Below are 18433 nucleotides of genomic sequence, written 5' to 3'. Positions count from 1 at the left end.
CTATACATAAATTAGGAACAAACTTTAAATAATCCACAATTTTTTTCACTAGGAGAAAATGAATAAAATAATTCTTAGCATCGTTGTTGTGCCCACCATTTTTCAGTATACACTTGCAAATACTGTAAACTCGTGAACATCTGCAAACAGCAGAGTTACAGAACACTTGGAACTCATTCTTATCCCCTACCAGGTATAACCCGTAATGGCCGGAAACAGGGTCTGCGAGGACCAAAAGCCGAAACAATGGGGTGAGAGCAAGATATGCCTTTGAAAGTATAATTATGCTAATCTGTATCATAGGTAGGGTAGGGATAAACATGAGATCTGAACTCGACGGGTTCGACCCGATCCGATTGAGTTAGATTTTTTTTAATTCAGTTTGGGTCGATTCGGGTCGGGTCGATCTTTTAAAGGTGATGTTTGGGTCAGTCAAATTTGGATTTACGGTAAAAATATTCAATTAAATCCGACCTAAAAAATAATTTTATCTTATATATTAAAAAATAATTATAATAATATTTCTATATATTATTATTTTAATTAAATCATTATTTTTATTGAATAAAAATATTATTCATGCTAAGACTGTCGTATGATTTATATTTACTTTTTCTTGCTTACTTACTTGACAAATAAAGGATAAAATGATGATTGTTGAGTTCAAATTATCTAATACTTTTATTATTATATAAATAGACTAGATAGTTGAAAAATGAATCATATAAATAAAATAAGTAATATGATAATTTTGAATTAACTATCAATAACTATATCATCGATAATAATAGATATATGCCCTGCTTAAAGTGATCATATATTTATCTTAAAATTCAGATTTTTTTCAATTAATTATTAATTTTATTATTTATGTTTATCTTCGATAATAATAGATGTATGCCCTGCTTAAAGTGATCATATGTTTATCTTAAAATTCAGATTTTTTTCAATTAATTATTAATTTTATTATTTATGTTTATCCTAAAATTTTATTTATATTTACTTTATATAAAAATATATTATTAATATAAATATGTGACTTTTAAAAATATTTATTTTCTTTTTTAAAGTAAAGGCAGCGATCGTTTCCCCTTCCGTCTCTCTTTTATTTTCCTTTTTTAGGTTATTCTTTAAAAAAAAAAAAAACTAGACAAGTAGGTAAGATCTACTTTGTTTGATCTTTATTCCCGAACGGTCTTAAACCTAAGCTTCACATATTTATTCCACTTTTTTTTAGTAGTTTGATTGGGAGCCTGGAGAATCATGGCTTATGCATCTCACATCATCAACCACTCTAGAAAGGTAACGCTCGAATTTTCTCAGTTCTCTTGACTCGATTCGTTTCTTTGTTTTAATGCTTACATCAGTTTTGGGTTGAAATATATGAATTTAATCGCTGATTCATCTTGAATATATAATTTTATTGATCATAGTTGAAATGATTTGTCTCTGTTATATCGTTTAATTATTTAATTTGTTGAATTTAACTTTAGAATTTTAGCTATTACAGTTAAGAAATGTTCCCAAATTAACGCGGCACGATCACGCCGTTTTGGTTCGTTGGTTTTCCAATGGAGCACAATCCTCTGCTTGCAAAAGAGAAGGTACTTATAAAGATGCTATGAGATAAAGAATGTTCTGTTTTCTGATACCTCGTTTCCCACAATCCTTAAGCATAACTGCTGTTCTTAGGATTTTTGTTTAGTCTACTATATTGACGTGCAAAAAGTGCCTCCAAAGCCTCCCGGCTAGCTTTTTACTAAGATATTATAATTACAATCTATAGGTTCTTTTCTGGTTTTAGAAGCATAACAGAGTGGATGTTTTGTTTATGTTATGTTAAGTGAAGTTGGTTATTATTCAGATGTAGCAAAGGTCTGCCCAGTTGGTGCACCTGCAGAAAGAGAGATTGTATCCAAGTTTGTTGCCCGTAACCCTGTAAGTTCATCTTTCTATTACCCATTGGTGGAGTAATAAATTTGCAGTCTTGCATTTTTATTATTTTTCTTTCTTCTGCTGATTTCCCATTGTGCATGATTTTCTTAATTGAAGTTAAGATTCAATTGGCTAACTGTCTGTTTAACATCTTATCTGCAGGTATCATTTGGTTTATCTACGAACAATCTTTCTAGGAAAACAATGAGATTGGGAATTCCAATGGGTGGTGTGGTATATAGCAGAGAACTTCTATGGTATTCTTTTCAGTATTTCATTGGAGGCTTCCTATTAATGTTTTCCTAATCATTTCAAGAACTTAAACTCCTTCCCTGTATCCGTTATCAGTTTGCAGGTGCTTTCAAGGAGAGGATTTTCATCTGATGCAGGTATGGGTTATTGCTTATCATGTATTGTTCTCTTAGGGTTCCGTTACTTGTCAAATGGTAAAAAGTTTTGCACTTGTGACTACGACAAGAATGTGTTTTAACTAATGAAACCGCAAGGGTCGTTTTGAATTCCAAACTATGACTCTATTGATGCGCTTTCAGTGGAAACTTCTATGTTGAGACCAGAATTATCAGTGAGATTTTTTTCATTCATTCTTACCATCTCTTGTTCAGTACCCTTCTGAAAAGAGCTCCAGATAAAAGGAATTTACCTGTTGGGTAATAGTATTTTGTATTATAAAACATGTTTATCTGGTATCCAAGCTGTGAAATGTGATTTATCTGCTTTTAAGATTTGTGACACAATAACTACAGTTTATTATTCATCTCTATTTTGCAAGGCAGTGCTATATGTTTTGTTGTTTTTATTTTTGTTTTTCCAGTGCTCTTGCTTAGGTAATGTTGAATTTATTTAGCATGAATGGTTTTTCCAGTGTTTTTTTGCCAGTCTAGAGGTTAGTATATTTATGGTTGGCCACGTAGCAGTTGTAATGATGATTGAAGGTTTACTACGTTGAACCCTGCTGCATTAATGGTAGCCATATGGTGTTACTTGTTTGTTAAATGTTCCATTTTGTTATTGCATGACCTACTAAATATTACTAAAATTCTTAAGTTGCTTTCAGGCCTTCCTCCTCACCAAGAGATTGGAATGCCTTCACTCTCACCCACGATGATGGAGGTGTGAATCATTCTGGGTCTTTCTAAAATATTGTAAAATATCGGCAATATCCTTCTTAGCATGCCGTTTCCTAAATGCAGGGAAATATTGCAAGGTGGTTGAAGAAAGAGGGTGATAAGGTGACTCCTGGAGAAGTGTTGTGTGAAGTTGAAACCGTAAGGCATTCTCCTGTTTGTTGGCTACCTTGTAGCATCTGATGGAAGTTATCTTTTTTTTGCTTTCTCTGTATTAGAAATAGGATTTTGTTTATAACTTTATTTATTATTTGAAAGGATAAAGCAACTGTTGAGATGGAATGCATGGAAGAAGGTTATCTTGCTAAGATTATAAAGGGAGACGGGTCAAAAGAGATCAAAGTTGGTGAGGTATTGATTTTGAGAATTATTGTGTATACGATTATCTTTCTTCAGTTCTCGTGAATTTTGGATTCGATTTGACTAAATAGAGGAGATGCATCTTGGCTCTGCACCTCTTAGATCTTCGTCTATTGCTTTTTCGCTCTCTGAATAATGCACAATTCATCTGAATATTTATGCAGCTAATGTTTTTTTGTTTTCTTGTGTGGTTATGTAGATAATTGCCATCACTGTTGAAGAGGAGGGGGATGTTGCGAAGTTCAAGGACTACAGTCCTCCAGCATCAGGTTCTGGGGCTCCCGCAGCAAAAGACTCAGCAGCACCTCCACCACCGCCAAAAAAGCCTGTTGAGCAACCAGTTCCTTCACCAGAGCCCAAGACTCCCAAGCCTACCTCCTCTGCTTCAGAAGATCGTATTTTTGCAAGTCCCCTTGCTCGAAAATTGGCTGAGGATCACAAGGTTAGTCATATAAGTGTTCTGTATTAAGATACAACCTTAAGCTCGTAATCAATTCTATCCCAAATCTTTTTAACTATTTTCTTTTTCTTCTTGGATGCAAATATAGGTACCACTATCTAGCATCAAAGGAACAGGTCCCGATGGACACATTGTAAAGGCTGATATTGAAGATTACTTGGGTAATTTCTACTCTGTTTGATGCCTGATGCTATTTCACTCAGCTGATAATTAATCCTATATAGTGAAGAATGTGTCTCCCCACACCACAATCCTTTTTTCTTTCAGAGATTCTTCAATATTATTCCTTTTGATGTTCTATTGCCACTTCTTCTGCTTACTGGAATGCTTTCCTTGTCATGTAGCTTCACGTGGAAAGGAAGTTTCTGTCCTGACTCCTAAGATAAAGGATGCAAAACTTGCATCTCTAGATTATGTGGACATCCCTCATTCTCAGATAAGAAAGGTATTTTACTCATGGATATTATTTTTGTAAGTTTCATGAGAGTACAAGGCTGTCAAATAGAATTTAGCATTTCATCTAGTTCTGAAAGGATCTGCATTCCATTGCAGCTAATGAAATTTCAAATTCTACCTACCTTTTAGATTTCTGCACTCTTTTCATAAGAGTGCAAAGAAGTTGGTCTCCATATCTTCTGGCCGGCTTCTTTTGTTTTCTCCCCATTTTGGATGTCTGTTACATAACCATTGTGCTTTGTGAGTAATTTGTTTTACAAAATTTGACAGATCACAGCATCACGCCTACTATTCTCGAAGCAGACTATCCCACATTACTATTTAACAGTGGATACTTGTGTTGACAAACTTATGGAGTAAGTAATAGTGCTTCAATATTTGAAAAAGGAAATTGATGCTAGATTTGATAATGATAAATTGTTTCATGACATTCAGTTTGCGGAGCCAACTCAACTCATTACAGGAAGCTTCAGGTGGAAAGCGAATATCTGTGAATGATCTTGTAATTAAGGTAGACAACTTCTATGCATTTATTTAGCTTTGAGATTATACCAAGTTGATCAGCTTTTGTTATGATCTAAAGTTTTTTGTCAATATAATGTGGATCTAACATGGCATTTCTTGATTAAGCTTCCGAGTACATAGTGAAAACATATTATGCCAAGTTCGTGTCTCATGATGTTTTCTTGCTTTTCATCCTTGTAAATTTTAATCCTTCTCCTGAAATTATGTAATTCTTTCTTAAATCAAATTTTTTTGGAAGTATTTAGTCCGGCCATGGTCTGAAATTGCTGTTTTATGTAGATGCGCTAATATAGCATTTCTGCAAATAAAAAATTAGTGTTTTTTCTTCTTTTTCCTATTGAACTTCCATTAGCATACCGCAAAAAAAAATGTCAGATTTAATATTTGGAAGGTAAAAGTCTCTTGTCAATTACAGGCTGCTGCTTTGGCTCTCCGAAAAGTTCCTCAGTGCAATAGTTCATGGACAGATGACTATATTCGTCAGTAAGTATAAATTACTTACAAACTTTTAAGCCTTGGGTGCATAATTGTGAAATATTGTTATGACATGCTTCTTTTGCTTCCATGCCAGGTATAACAATGTGAATATTAATGTAGCTGTGCAGACGGACAATGGACTTTATGTCCCTGTTATCAGGGTGAGTTGTTTGCACTTCATGCTGTTCCATTCCTGTAATAATTTTCTAGTTAGCATTACCATAATTTGTTGTACATATTGCAGGATACTGATAAGAAAGGTTTGTCCTCAATTGCTGAGGAGGTCAAGAAGGTGGCCCAAAAAGCCAAAGAGAACAGCTTAAAACCAGAAGATTATGAGGTAGAAATTGGTTTTATGTTAATAAACAATAATTGATGCTATGATCATCTTCTGGATTATACACATGCTGGGTTTTCTTTGCAGGGTGGTACATTTACAGTGTCAAACTTGGGAGGGCCCTTTGGTATTAAGCAATTCTGTGCCATCATTAATCCTCCTCAGGCAGGAATTCTAGCTGTTGGGTCTGGTAAGAGTTGTCCTTAATTTTTCCGTATTTCAAGTCATATTCATTTTTGCTTCTTCATAATCGCTGGACTGTTCGGTTTGCAGCTGAGAAGAGGGTTATCCCTGGCTCAGGTCCTGACCAATTCAACTTCGCTTCGTACATGTCTGTAACTCTAAGCTGTGATCATCGAGTTATTGATGGTAAGTAGTTTGGTTAGAATCCTAATAGTTTATTACTGACCTGACTCAAACTTTTCCAATCCAATCAACTCAACGTGCTGTACTTTTAGGTGCAATTGGTGCTGAATGGCTTAAAGCTTTCAAAGGCTACATTGAGAATCCAGAGTCGATGTTGCTTTAAGTCAAATGGTGCTTTTTTGACACATTTTCTTTCTGTGATCAATTTGCATGATGAAATGCAATACCGTTTCATGTATTCGCGATCAATTTCTTTCAGATTTTGCTTAACCACATTAAAATTTTGTGGGAATAAGGGGGTTGAGAATTGGGGAACTAAACTGCGAGCTGGAGTTTTGCTTTTGCAGATACTTGGAATGAGTTTTGGTTTGGCTATTGTTATGCTTTACTGTTAAGAAATGTTCACTGAATATGATGGTTTTGCATCAAAGATACATCAGTCGTCTGACGTAGCAACTCGGCCCGATACATGAGACAATGGTTGCAAGCCTTTAAGCCCCTCTTCATGGGGAAGATGCCAACTTGTTTAAATAAACAACCCCTGGATTTCCTTTTTATTTATATATTGTGCATTACCAACGTAGGTTCGGTTAACAAATTTCTTGTGTGAACTCCAATTTCCCTGAAATAACGAATACAACCATTTCATCGTTTAAATAGGTCAGCAACTGCCAAAACCAAAAAATTACAAATTACAGATAACAATGCTGGAAATCTCTAATAATCCTAATATAGCACAGCAAGCCCTTTAAATTGAGAGGGGGTGGTTACAACTTACAAGGGTCATTCACAACATTAACTTCACACATTAAAAATAAATTAGATTTAATCAAAAATTTTGAAACTCTAAAAAAATATTAAATTGTAAAAATAAAAATAAAAACTCTAGTCTCTCTCCCTCTTTCAACCTAATTTTCTTTCAATATTTTTGTACTAATTTCTTTTTTTCTCTCTTTAATTTTTGTTTAATCGCCGGTAGCATCAATTTTAATATTGGTTATCGATTGTCAGAGACTATTAATTTTTTTTATTTTCTTTTTTTTTTGAGTATTTAATTTTTAATTAGAATCTTTGTCATCGTGACACATTATTTTTCCTACTCTTGTGGCATGCATTGTTTTGCCTGCTCTTGTAACATAGTCCTTATGATTTTTTATACATTTTTCACATACTTTTGTGGTCATTTTGATACTCGTACAAAAATCATCACAATATTTTTTTTATTGGTTTGTCGGTACAATGAAGTAGTCTGCTAGGTTATTTGGTTCTCCCACCACCCCTTTTATCACTTCGTAAAACGTCACATTTGACGGAGATAATTTTTATAAAAGTCATTGGATTTTGATGTTGGTAGTCCTTTTGAATAGAATATTTTTTTTCTTCGTATCTTTAGGTTTAATAGTTTATTTTTGTGTGAGTATTTTGATGATTATTCTCTTTAATTTTCTATCCATATTTGATACGTTGTAATTTTGATTCATTCTATTATTCATGAAATAAGTTGTATTGTTCAAAAATAAATAAATTAGATTTCTCCGAAACTATTGTTAATAGCAATTTTCCCCCATTAAGGTTAACCTACAGCTACATGCAACCACCATAAAAGTAAATTTAAAGAATTAACAAGCGCAAAAGTTATTTTTTTTCTTTTTCTATTTTCCCCTTCTCTTAAATGGGCACGTATCTCTTCAACACGTGCTTCCCGGCGACCACCACCCTTGCCACCAGCCCACCTAGTGCACCCGCAACCGCAACAGACCTGACCCCTCTCGCCATAAGCAAACAGCATCGGTAGTGAGTCCTGCCGCCATGCTACTTCATATATTGTCACGATCAATCACGGTGACAATTCCATTCTCCATGCCCGCGTAAACCAGGCCCACTACCCCGATCTTATTCGCCCCACGACCGACCGGTATGACCGGCACCGTTTAAGATGCGGTTGATTTTCAACTTATAAGTATCTCCCTGCTCGAAATTTCTCAGAGCCGAGAAGAATCCAACGCCTGCGTCGGAGACCAAACCGCCTAAATAAGCAGAGTCGACGTAAAAGGAAGGTTTTCTCCCCAAAAGCGGCGTTAGTGGAGGGATTCCTCGGCGAAGAGGAACTCTTGGGAAGTCGGGAGCTTGTACAAGTTTATGGGAACTCGAAGGCTTAGGTCTTGGTATGGGTTATAAAGACGGTTGTTTGGATCGGTCTCAGGGTCGGGGCCACAATGATGAGCCATTGTTAAATGGTGAGTTAGGTGGGGTTTGGTTTATTGGAAGAACTGAGGGAAGGGTTTAAGATTTATATTTAGTTCCCGCGTTGGAAGTTCGAGCAAGACCACGATTCCACGTATGCATTAGGCTTTTTTTGACCTTTCATAGGTCGGTTCGGTCGCATAGCCAGTCTATCAATTGCCCCTCCCGGTATAAAAGTAATGTATTAAAAAATATATTTTTAGTAGTATTTTTTTAATAATATATTAAGTTATTGTAAGGTAGAATTACCGGTGTAATCCATACCCATTGGATTTTTTTATTATATGACAATCTTGTGGCAGCTTTGATATACAATTAATGAAAGATATTATTAGAAATATTTTGATAAAAAATTATTTAAAAAATTATTTTTTTATTAAAAATATTAATATTGAGTTCTACTTAAAATATTATTTTTTCTATTGATTTTGAAATAAAAAAATTAACTTTTCCAATAAACAATAATATTTTAAATAATTTATTACTAAAAATATTAAAAAAATATTTTAATAATATTTTTCATTAATCATATATTAAACTGTATACGGAGACTTATACATCAAACAAAATAACAAATCCAATGGATATGGATTACACGTCATGTTACACTGTATCCCTTCGTAAAACAACCGGATTAAATTCTCTGCGTCACAGCTTACACTGCATAAATAAACAAAACTATAATTTGATTGACATCATCAAAATCCCAGCGTCACCGGCAATCCAAACGCTCTAAATCTAATTCATACAATAAAAACAATCGTAGACAATCATAACCTTCTCGGATAAACAAAAAGCATAAGAATTAAAAGATACTAATCCATAACCGACACTTGTCCGTTCCGCCTTCTTTAACTGTACGTCTTATTCTCTTTCTTCCCTTTTTCTACTCTAATCTCCGGTCACCCACTTCTCTTTTCTTCTTCTTCTCTAAATCCCTCTGCAATATCAAGAAGCTCTCTCACCGGTTAAAAGTTCCGTCACCGGGGATTACAATGGTTGAATCTCCGGTAAACGAAGTAATTATTCTTTGATAGATCTTTTTTATTTCTTTTAAACTTGTGTGTAAGAAATGATTGATCCGTTTATTGTGATTCACGTTCGATCCAGAATTTGGTTCCACAAGAGGAAAAAAGTCCCTTCATCTTTGCTTTTGTTTTGCCCTTAATCTCATTTGAAACGGTGATTATCGACTCTGGCGGTGGTGTTGGCTCTTTTTTTGGGGGTGGGTGTACGGCTTCGGTGTCAAATTGTTGGTTTGGGAGTTCGATCTTTAAAACTGGGAAAGATGAATATAAGGGTGGCCGAGGAAGAATCGGCGCAAGAGAATAATATACCGGCCGATATTGATTGGGAAATGCTCGATAAATCCAAGTTTTTCTTCTTAGGTGCAGCTCTCTTTTCAGGTGTTTCGGTCACCCTTTACCCTATAGTTTTGGTTAAAACGAGGCAACAAGTGGTTCAATCTCAACTTTCTGGTATCCGAACCGCCTTTTCCATTGTTAAACACGAAGGTTTGAGGGCTTTATACCGCGGATTCGGTACTTCTTTAATGGGAACAATCCCGGCTCGAGCTCTTTACATGGCAGCTCTTGAGGTTACCAAAAGTAATGTAGCCAGTGCCACGGTTAAGTTGGGTGTTCCGGAAACAACCGCGGCGGCAATTGCTAACGCTGCTGCCGGATTAAGCGCTGCAATGACTGCACAGCTTGTGTGGACCCCGGTCGATGTTGTAAGCCAGAGGTTAATGGTTCAAGGAACCCACCCGAGCTGCAGTTCACCTCGTAGATATGTAAATGGGATCGATGCGTTTAGGAAAATAGTTGGAACGGATGGTCCAAAGGGGTTGTACAGAGGCTTTGGGATATCGATCTTAACGTATGCTCCATCGAATGCAGTGTGGTGGGCATCTTATTCGGTAGCTCAGAGGCTCGTTTGGGGAGGCATTGGATGCTACATTTGGAAGAAAGATGATGAGAGTAATAATAGTAACACGATCAGGCCGGATACGAAGACGGTCATGGCTGTTCAGGGAATAAGTGCAGCCATGGCCGGAGGGGTATCAGCTTTGATTACAATGCCACTGGACACCATCAAGACTAGACTGCAAGTCCTGGATGGGGAAGAGAATGGGAGGCGTGGACCAACAGTTGGCCAAACTGTTCGGAATTTGATTAAAGAAGGTGGATGGTTGGCTTGTTATAGAGGACTAGGGCCGAGGTGGGCGTCAATGTCCATGTCTGCTACAACAATGATCACTACTTATGAGTTCTTGAAACGGCTCTCAGCTAAGAACCAGGATAGCTCCATGTAATCGTTTATTTTGCCTTCTAATGTTTTTTCTTCTTTCTCACTTGGCCTGCTGGTGAATGTAAATCTGGGTGCAACTTCTTTTTAATCTGAAATAACAACATAAATCTTTTTATTTCTTTTCCACCATGCCTAATCATGGATTAGCATCTTTCACAAAGAAATCGTGGATTAATATCCAACTATTAAAGGATTTTCTTAAAGAAATTTATGGGGTCGTGTTTATCTGACTTTTTCTTTCTTCCTTCCTTCCTTCCATTTGTCACCAAATTTCTTATATCTCATTCGATACAATAAAATAATTAGAGTGGTATCTTGTCAGGGTTTGGAATAATGGGGGAGTTGATGTGGATGGAATCTAGGGGTTCCTTTTTTATTGATTTTACTGCAAATCTTGCAAAAGCATCAAGTTATTTTATTATTATTTTTGTTTATAATTTAACCAGCAGCTGTTAGTAGCGTTTCTTGTGATGGGTCTACAGCTGTTAGTAGCGTTTCTTGTGATGGGTCTATCTCAATACCTAACTTAGCTAATTAGATTTGGATAGACATGGAAATTTGGAGCATTTAACTAATGCCTTTATTCTTAATTTAGCTTCTGAAGTACAGTATTTTTTCTATTTTACATCTTAAATAAATTTGTGTAGAAGTTTATTATGGAATAATTATTTCAATTCAGTTTATTTCATTTATAATTGTGAGGGATTCTAACTTTTGATCTTATTGTGGGGCGGGGAATGAAACTAGTTTGCATGTTGTTCGTGATTGTATCGCAGCGAGAACGGTGTGGCAGGTAGTGGTTAAACCGAGCAGATTGGAGGAATTTAATAGCTTATCTTTGCAGGATTGGATTATTAAAAACATATCTCAGCCGTCCTATTTTCCTAATGATCCGGGCGAGTGGGATTTAATGTTCGGTGCTCTAATTTGGAACCGGTTGTTGTTTGATCCTGATTATGTGGGTGAGGAAAGTGTGGCAGAGAAGTGCTAGATGGAAGGATGGAAGGATTAACGCCTTGGCGAGCTTGAATGAAAAGCGAAGACAAAGTAACATAATCAATGATCTGACCAATCCCTGGAGCTGTCCACCGACGGGTGTGGTGAAACTTAACACGGATGGAACATGCAGACTTGAGGACGGATTCGCTTCTTGCGCGGGAATCATCCGAGATCATGAAGGCTGCTGGTTGGGGGGTTTCTCTAAATTGATAGGAAAATGTTCGTCGTTCGAAGCCGAATTATGGGGAATCTATGAGGGGTTATTGTTTGCTTGGAGGATGGGTTCGAATTCAGTGTGTGTTGAATCGGACTGCAAAAATGCTATAGATGCGATCAAGGATACTTCGAGGTGCCAGCCTACTTTCGCACTGGTCCTCCACATTCGAAGTTTCACAAAGAAGAATTGGCAGCTGGGGTTCGCTTATGTTCCTAGAGAAAAGAATCGAGTTGCTGATGGCATAGCACGACTGGCTTGGACTAGCGATTCTATGTTTATTAGCTACCAGGATCCACCGGTGGCCATTGCTGATTTGGTGCACGAAGAAGCAGAGACAGCGCTCTCCTGGCATGTAAGAGATGGGGATTAATTATGTTTTTTTTCTCTCTTAACACTAAAAAACTTTTGATCTTATTTAAAAAATTTAATGTCTCACTCCATCAAATTAATTGGTTGTTGGATTAACTATTATTTTTCTAATTTATCTTTTACCGTTTAAATCAACATTCTTTTAAATTTATTTTTAAAAATATCATTTTTAATCTAATTTTGTCAATATATATTGTGTTGTGCTTTTACTGGTATTTTCATTTTGAATAAATCGAGTGACTATATTAATTTAAAAGTAAATTGGAAAAAAAATTAAGTAGGAAATTTAATATATATTTAATGGGGAAAAATACTAATTTGATCCATTTTGTACCAGACTATTACTGCCCCGCGGGCTAATAGATGCGTTTGCCCTTTATTAATGGTTTAGGTGAAATTCTACTGTGTATTCTTTAAAAAATATGGTCTCAATCTTATCAACATTTTAAAGAATGTATAATAATTTCTAAAGAAATGTTATTATAAACTTTGATCCGTTTACAATTGTTATAAATTTTAGTAAAATGTTTAAATTATTATAGAAATTATATATTTTAACAAAATATTAAATAACACAAACTAAGTGATTTCAATGATTAAAGAAATTATTATTATTATTAGAGGTCTCAAGTTAAAACATCAACTATCGTAAAATATTTAAGCATTCATTGTAAAATGATTACGAATCTTTAAAATAAATACTATCATTTATAATGAACATAAATTAATAGAAAAACAAAACATTAAATATTTTAATGTTTACATATTTAAAAGTTTTGGATTTATGGAATATTTTTGTATGGTAAAATATTTTAGCATTAATTAGGAATATTAATTGGTATTGATCAATCTTAACTGTCGTTAATCATAAATCAGAGAGTACTATTAAAAATTCTAACATATCTAAAACTTTTTAATAAAAATAAACTTTTATTTCTAAAATTTATAATGATAAAAGAAAAATCAAACTTTAGAAATTTAAATATCAATCAAACAACATAAATAGTAAATAAATTATTATTATTTTTGAGATTTTAGGATGTATAATGGTTTATCTCAGATAATTATCGTTTTTATGAATTAGTAATTTCTAATACATTTTACAAAAAAAAAATATTTTATCAATGTTTTTAATGCTCGAAGGAATGTTCGAAAAGATTTCCTCTAAATTATTCATTTTCCCAATTCTTGAAGAAGAAGCTCCCAGGAAGATTCCCTAGGATTTTTTCATGGCGAAGGTGTTTTCTTTCGCTGTTGGCGGCCGAAGAGCAGAGAGAGCGGGGATTTTCAAATTCGATGGCGGACTTAAAGGGTAGATTCGGCTGAGTTAGAAAGCGGATGTAGAACTGGGTTCCGTAATCGGGTCAAGTATATTTGTGAGAAGGGAACCGAATTCGATTATCTATAACCGATCAGTTTGTGGATTCCACTTTGTTCTTCGGACCCATAAGAGTTGGAGTTGAAGTTGAAGATGCCCAGTTACAGCATTAATCTAAACAATCATTGCTTCGAAATCAGGCAGAGAAGCTTCTCTAATTCGTATTTTCATATCAAACTGGAAATGTTAATGTTACTGACAGTACTTGCAATTGAAGCTCAAATGTATGGCAAGGCATGCATTTATGTTAAAATAACGTGACCACAATGTTCACGGTTTATTAACAATCTGTGCTGACAGGACAAGTAAAACTAAACTGAGCCAAGGATGACTTCCCATGGGAACAAAGCAGCCGTATTTTTCATCGGCGCCGGACTGCTCAAAATAGAATCTATCTTGGCTATCAGCCGAGACCAGAAAGATGATGGATGTTCCCATCACCGTGGATATTGCCGGCATGACCTATATGATCAGGACGATAGCTAGAAAACCTTAAATCTGGCTGCTGAAACATTTCATCACTGTTGGAGCCACTTGTGACATCAGAGCACGAGGTAGCCGAAGCAGCATCTTTGAAATTTGCCCGCTCATAAACTTCTGTTTTGGAGAGTTTTGCAGACAAATGTAGTTGAGGTGACCTGGACATGTCCGGTCTGTGGCTTGTCGGAATGCTCTTGGATTGTTGGAATTTCTTTGTTTTGAGAAATTGCCCACCGCTCCCTCTAGCTCGTTTTAACGCATGAAGATGACGAGACTCATGCAGGTACGGCTGCGAAACATTTATAAAATAGCTTCTTATACAGTTCTTGTGCATCAACCAGCTACAAGGAAAACCTCAAAGAGACATACTTACCTTTCGAACTTTTGTGAGTTTGTTCTGAGCCTCGAGCTTTGCACGATATTGTCTTCGCCTGAGAATAGCATGATACTGCTTTGCATTAACATAAATCGGTTCATCTTCTTTAAGATCCAGTGGCAGCGGAGCACGAGTAGGAAGCATTGCCATCGCATGAGCATGAATCTGCTGGGACTGCAATGACAAATATCGCACAAACGGATAACAAATAAGAAACATTTTTCGTCTGATCATGAATAACAAAGGGTGTGCCCTAAATAGATATTCAAGGCATTTGTTTTAGCAACACAAAAATCGGAATCTATACCAAATCTAATGCAGAATCAATATGTCAGAAAACAGAGAATAAATAAAAGAAGATCTAGTAACCTCATGACTAATTATTTTTTTGCCACTTAAGACAGTTGACAATAACAAATGTCACTTAATGCACCTACTATTGCAACTTTCATGCTTCATATAGTAAAAGCACTTCATAAAATAAGATCATTGAAGAAAAGCTTTTCTGATAAAGAATCAATTTGATTAGAAAAGGAAAGAAGAATAAGAGTAAAGGAAGATGCAAAGTGTGAAATAGAACGACAGAAATTAATGTGCAACGGAATAGTCCGAGAATGTGCTTAATGAACATTAAAGAATTAGACCTGTACCAGGCCGGCTAACAGATTCTTTATGTGAAACAAAGAATGAATGAACACAGGAAGGTGCAAATCAGCTAATGGATTAAAATAATGGTCTATAGCATCTACATTTTATCAAAAGAAACTACTTGTACCCTGACTTGTGCTTTCCAATCTTCTACAGCATCAAGATTACGTTTATAAGTAGGGATCTAGATCTTTTAATATGGTTTCAAAAGTCTAGGTTCCTTCAACTTTTCTTTCCTAGATTCCTCAAAGAGGAGACTACAGTTACAGTGATCATAACAAAATCGTTGTTAAACGGGGTCTAGAACTTTTAAAAGCAACCATTGCCTATTCTATGAACTGATAAAATGCCAGACTGAAGTGTTGAACAAGACAAAACTCTTACCAAAGCTTGCGATCCATAAGCAGTCGTTGCTACACTGACAAAATATGGTTTGGCAGAATGGAGAGGAATATGAGACTGCAGTAAGAAACCTGACATAAATGAATGAGATATACCAGACATTGACACATCTACATACCAGCCAAGCTACAAAAGTAGTAACGTACAATTGATTTGCTATAATCAACTTGTGCAGGAGGGACGACATAGTTTTGTGGTCCTGTTAAAGAGGCTAAATTAGCATGGCTTCCGACAAACTTCCCATGCGAGAACAGCTAATTAGATATACCCTTCGCCAGGTAATGAGAGAAGAAAAAATCACATGGATGAAAAATTGAAAAAACTTCAACTTTATACCACATCAAACTTAGATATCATCAAAATGTGTAAATACTGGGAAAATATAAAGACCTGATGATGGTAAAATTAAACTTTGCCCATAAATATTGCTGTCTCCAGCACCAGCTGCTTCAGGGCAAGATTGACCAGTTGATTGAGTTGATGATGAGTCCTGGTCCTGGAATTGAAAACTCATCTGTTTGGTGTTATGAAAGTGTTGAGGCAGAACTCCCATCTTCAGGCTTAAACTTTCAGACATTGAAGATTGCAGGACCTGAGATTCAGTCGAGTTGCCCAAAGACGAGCTGCTGACAACATATGTGCACATTGATTGTGCATTTACACCAGAATCCTTTCGATCCATGTTTTGCATTTCCCTAAACTACTGTTTGAAATTTCAGAGGTTCAAAAGGATCTTAAAATTTTAAAAGGAAGTCTTTTCTGAAGATTTTTAGCTTGCTCAAACCAGTGGCCTATCAACAAACCGCACACTGTCAGTGTTCGACAAGTAAATCAGAAGCAACAAAAGTAAATAACTACAAGGCTTCTTCGATCAGATATTTGAAAATTTGTTCAACTGACTTAATTAGAATTCTACCTATAATAAGGAACGGATATAAAAACAACTTGATGGTTCACAGCTAACTTTGATTACAAATATAAAGTGGTGAAAAAAGAAGGCTCAGTAAGAGTTTCTTCCTGCAGGTTCAGTAAGCCACCAAAAAGAAAGAAAAGAAAAAGAGAGACTTACTTCCAAGAATTGAATTACCATATAAATAAATAGCAAAATTGTTTTTAACTCCAAACACTTTGCATTAACTCATACCATCGATTTGGTAATTTGATATATTAATTAGGCTACAAGTTTTTGATGAATTCCAATTGGAGATGATAATGCGTCGCTCAGAACAGAAACTATATATGAGAATCATAATGAAACTGATTAAAGAAACCATTCCATTTACACTTATCAAAATACAGCAACTTCAAATAATGAACATTTCTACTCTGTTATGCTAGAAAGTTGGTGGGAGAAGGATGAGGTGACTATTGAAAGCTAGTAACTAAGTGAAAAAGCAGCAGTTGGTGCCTAACATTATAAACATCAAATTGTTCGATACAAAAATATAAGATATATCAACCATTTATACCCAACAAAGACATATATAAAAGATGACATAATGGGGGGTGGGGGAAGAACACTTGAATGGGTTCTTGCTCAAATAAATTCTGTTTAAGCTCGAATTCAAGAGTTTTTCAATGCATGCAAAACCCGAAACAAAACAAAAAATACAGCGGAATAGCTGAATGTTGAACCAAAAACAAAAAACAAAACACATTAATCATCTAAGCATGGAAATTCCATCCCAGAAACCCACCCTCACAGTCTCTAAACCGATGCATATTCAAAGCCTAGAACCTTATAGAAACAACAAAACCTTTTATTAATAGACTAAAACCAACAAAACCCATACTAAACAGCCAAAAAGAAAGGGAGGAAATATAGTCCATCATCTGTACTGAAAGATACACATATTAGATGGAACAAAAGAGACAAAAAAAACCCCAGTAAAACGAAAGCCAAGAGAAATAAAGAAATACACCTTCGGGATTTGATGAAGTGAAAAGGAGAGAAATAACAACAGGTGGGGTTTGTTCTTCTTACTCCTAAAGCTTGGATTTGTGCATGTATATATCATCGACATATAAAGCCCCAATCTTTTTTGAGCCCTTTTCAAGGAAACAAGACTTGTGTTTGGATAATATTCATTAATACATATCTTCTCATTTTAAAAAGTTTGTCTTTTCAGCTCGGTGGCTCACCATAATGACCTCTCTTCAATCTCCGCAACCACCCTCATCATTCACCTCACTACGGTGTTACGTGAGACAAATATTATATCTTTCGAATTTATGTTGGTTTTCTAATTTTTTTTTTCGTGTTGCGTTGATGTGTTTAATAAATTGTTATTGCAATAAACTATTCTCTAAGAAATACTGCCGCAGACTCCGTCTCTTTCGCACTCTCTCTCTCTTCAATCACCTAGCCGGCTAGCCGCCCCGTCAATTTTCACCTGCACTTACTTGCACGCTCCACCACATCGCGTGCCTTTCTTCTTGGATTTTCATTTTAATTTTTTTCTTCTCTTTCGTTCAGATATTTGTATGGATAGTAGTAATTATTTCATCTTATTAAAAATATATTTTTAAATAAACCATTGGCCGTGAAATGTACTCTAGTCTTATATTTTTTAAATTACATAGTGAATGTTTTTCCAAAACTATATATTCAGCTTCGAAAAGGACTTTAAGAGATGGCAGACAACTCATGCAGTGGGTGCCTTCCGCTGGCAAATCATATAATGCGGTCCTCTTGGGCTTTGCCAATATTGACAGATGGATCATAAATACGTCCATCCTTAAATTAATAATCTAAAGGCTCCAGTTTGCAGCTGCAGCCAATGGTGTCATGTTTCCTAGTATAGTTTATATACATTGTCCCAGAACAGAAGCCAACCATCCATTAATTACTATACAGATATGAGATATATGTTTACCAAGAGTTTGGTAAATAATAATTACACACCGGGACATCTTAAATGAATTTTTCAATAATTTATGACGATTATA

General features: G+C 35.4%; 3 protein-coding genes and 1 pseudogene across 4 annotated transcripts; 2 read left to right on the top strand and 2 right to left on the bottom strand.

Moving 5' to 3' along the window:
* The first annotated feature begins 1148 nt into the window (after nucleotides 1-1148).
* Nucleotides 1149-6509, top strand: LOC120148526 (dihydrolipoyllysine-residue acetyltransferase component 2 of pyruvate dehydrogenase complex, mitochondrial-like). Of its 2 annotated transcripts, none has more exons than XM_039161620.1 (19): nucleotides 1149-1302; nucleotides 1511-1604; nucleotides 1865-1938; nucleotides 2098-2192; nucleotides 2284-2324; nucleotides 3011-3066; nucleotides 3147-3221; nucleotides 3339-3431; nucleotides 3640-3882; nucleotides 3989-4061; nucleotides 4245-4345; nucleotides 4627-4712; nucleotides 4792-4867; nucleotides 5297-5364; nucleotides 5453-5519; nucleotides 5603-5698; nucleotides 5783-5885; nucleotides 5969-6064; nucleotides 6154-6509. In XM_039161620.1, exons 1-19 carry the CDS (start codon nucleotides 1264-1266, stop codon nucleotides 6222-6224), a joined length of 1647 nt encoding a protein of 548 aa, XP_039017551.1. In that variant the 5' UTR covers nucleotides 1149-1263; the 3' UTR covers nucleotides 6225-6509. The 2 variants fall into 2 exon arrangements, with proteins under 2 accessions (XP_039017551.1, XP_039017550.1); XM_039161619.1 differs by having other exon boundaries at nucleotides 1502-1604.
* Nucleotides 6510-7569: 1060 nt separating this feature from the next.
* Nucleotides 7570-8306, bottom strand: LOC120148485 (annotated as a pseudogene).
* Nucleotides 8307-9232: 926 nt separating this feature from the next.
* On the top strand, nucleotides 9233-10739 carry LOC120148528 (solute carrier family 25 member 44-like). The gene has a single exon (XM_039161623.1). It carries the CDS (start codon nucleotides 9594-9596, stop codon nucleotides 10617-10619), a length of 1026 nt encoding a protein of 341 aa, XP_039017554.1. The 5' UTR covers nucleotides 9233-9593; the 3' UTR covers nucleotides 10620-10739.
* A 3223-nt stretch (nucleotides 10740-13962) lies between these two features.
* Nucleotides 13963-16522, bottom strand: LOC120148529 (nuclear transcription factor Y subunit A-3-like). The gene is made up of 5 exons (XM_039161624.1): nucleotides 15875-16522; nucleotides 15631-15683; nucleotides 15467-15541; nucleotides 14432-14608; nucleotides 13963-14347 (listed from the first exon to the last, which is right to left on the bottom strand). The coding sequence occupies exons 1-5, from the start codon at nucleotides 16173-16175 to the stop codon at nucleotides 13982-13984; spliced, it is 972 nt and encodes a 323-aa protein (XP_039017555.1). The 5' UTR covers nucleotides 16176-16522; the 3' UTR covers nucleotides 13963-13981.
* Nucleotides 16523-18433: the final 1911 nt, after the last annotated feature.

The sequence above is a fragment of the Hibiscus syriacus genome, unplaced genomic scaffold (genome assembly GCF_006381635.1).
Source record: "Hibiscus syriacus cultivar Baekdansim isolate YM2019G1 unplaced genomic scaffold, ASM638163v2 tig00110962_pilon, whole genome shotgun sequence".
NCBI lineage: Eukaryota > Viridiplantae > Streptophyta > Magnoliopsida > Malvales > Malvaceae > Hibiscus > Hibiscus syriacus.
This window is presented reverse-complemented; position numbering and strand designations above follow the sequence as displayed.

Bases quoted from the DNA above. Each gene is read 5' to 3' on its own strand.
- LOC120148529 (XM_039161624.1), bottom strand. From the start codon at position 16,175: ATGCAAAACATGGATCGAAAGGATTCTGGTGTAAATGCACAATCAATG. The intron at 15,684-15,874 runs GTCTTTATATTT...CCTCTTTAACAG, and splicing joins TTTAATTTTACCATCATCAG to GACCACAAAACTATGTCGTC. The intron at 14,609-15,466 runs GTAAGAGTTTTG...TTGTCATTGCAG, and splicing joins CTTATGGATCGCAAGCTTTG to TCCCAGCAGATTCATGCTCA.
- LOC120148526 (XM_039161619.1), top strand. From the start codon at position 1,264: ATGGCTTATGCATCTCACATCATCAACCACTCTAGAAAG. The intron at 3,222-3,338 runs GTAAGGCATTCT...ATTATTTGAAAG, and splicing joins TGTTGTGTGAAGTTGAAACC to GATAAAGCAACTGTTGAGAT. The intron at 4,868-5,296 runs GTAGACAACTTC...TGTCAATTACAG, and splicing joins TGAATGATCTTGTAATTAAG to GCTGCTGCTTTGGCTCTCCG.
- LOC120148528 (XM_039161623.1), top strand. From the start codon at position 9,594: ATGAATATAAGGGTGGCCGAGGAAGAATCGGCGCAAGAGAATAATATA.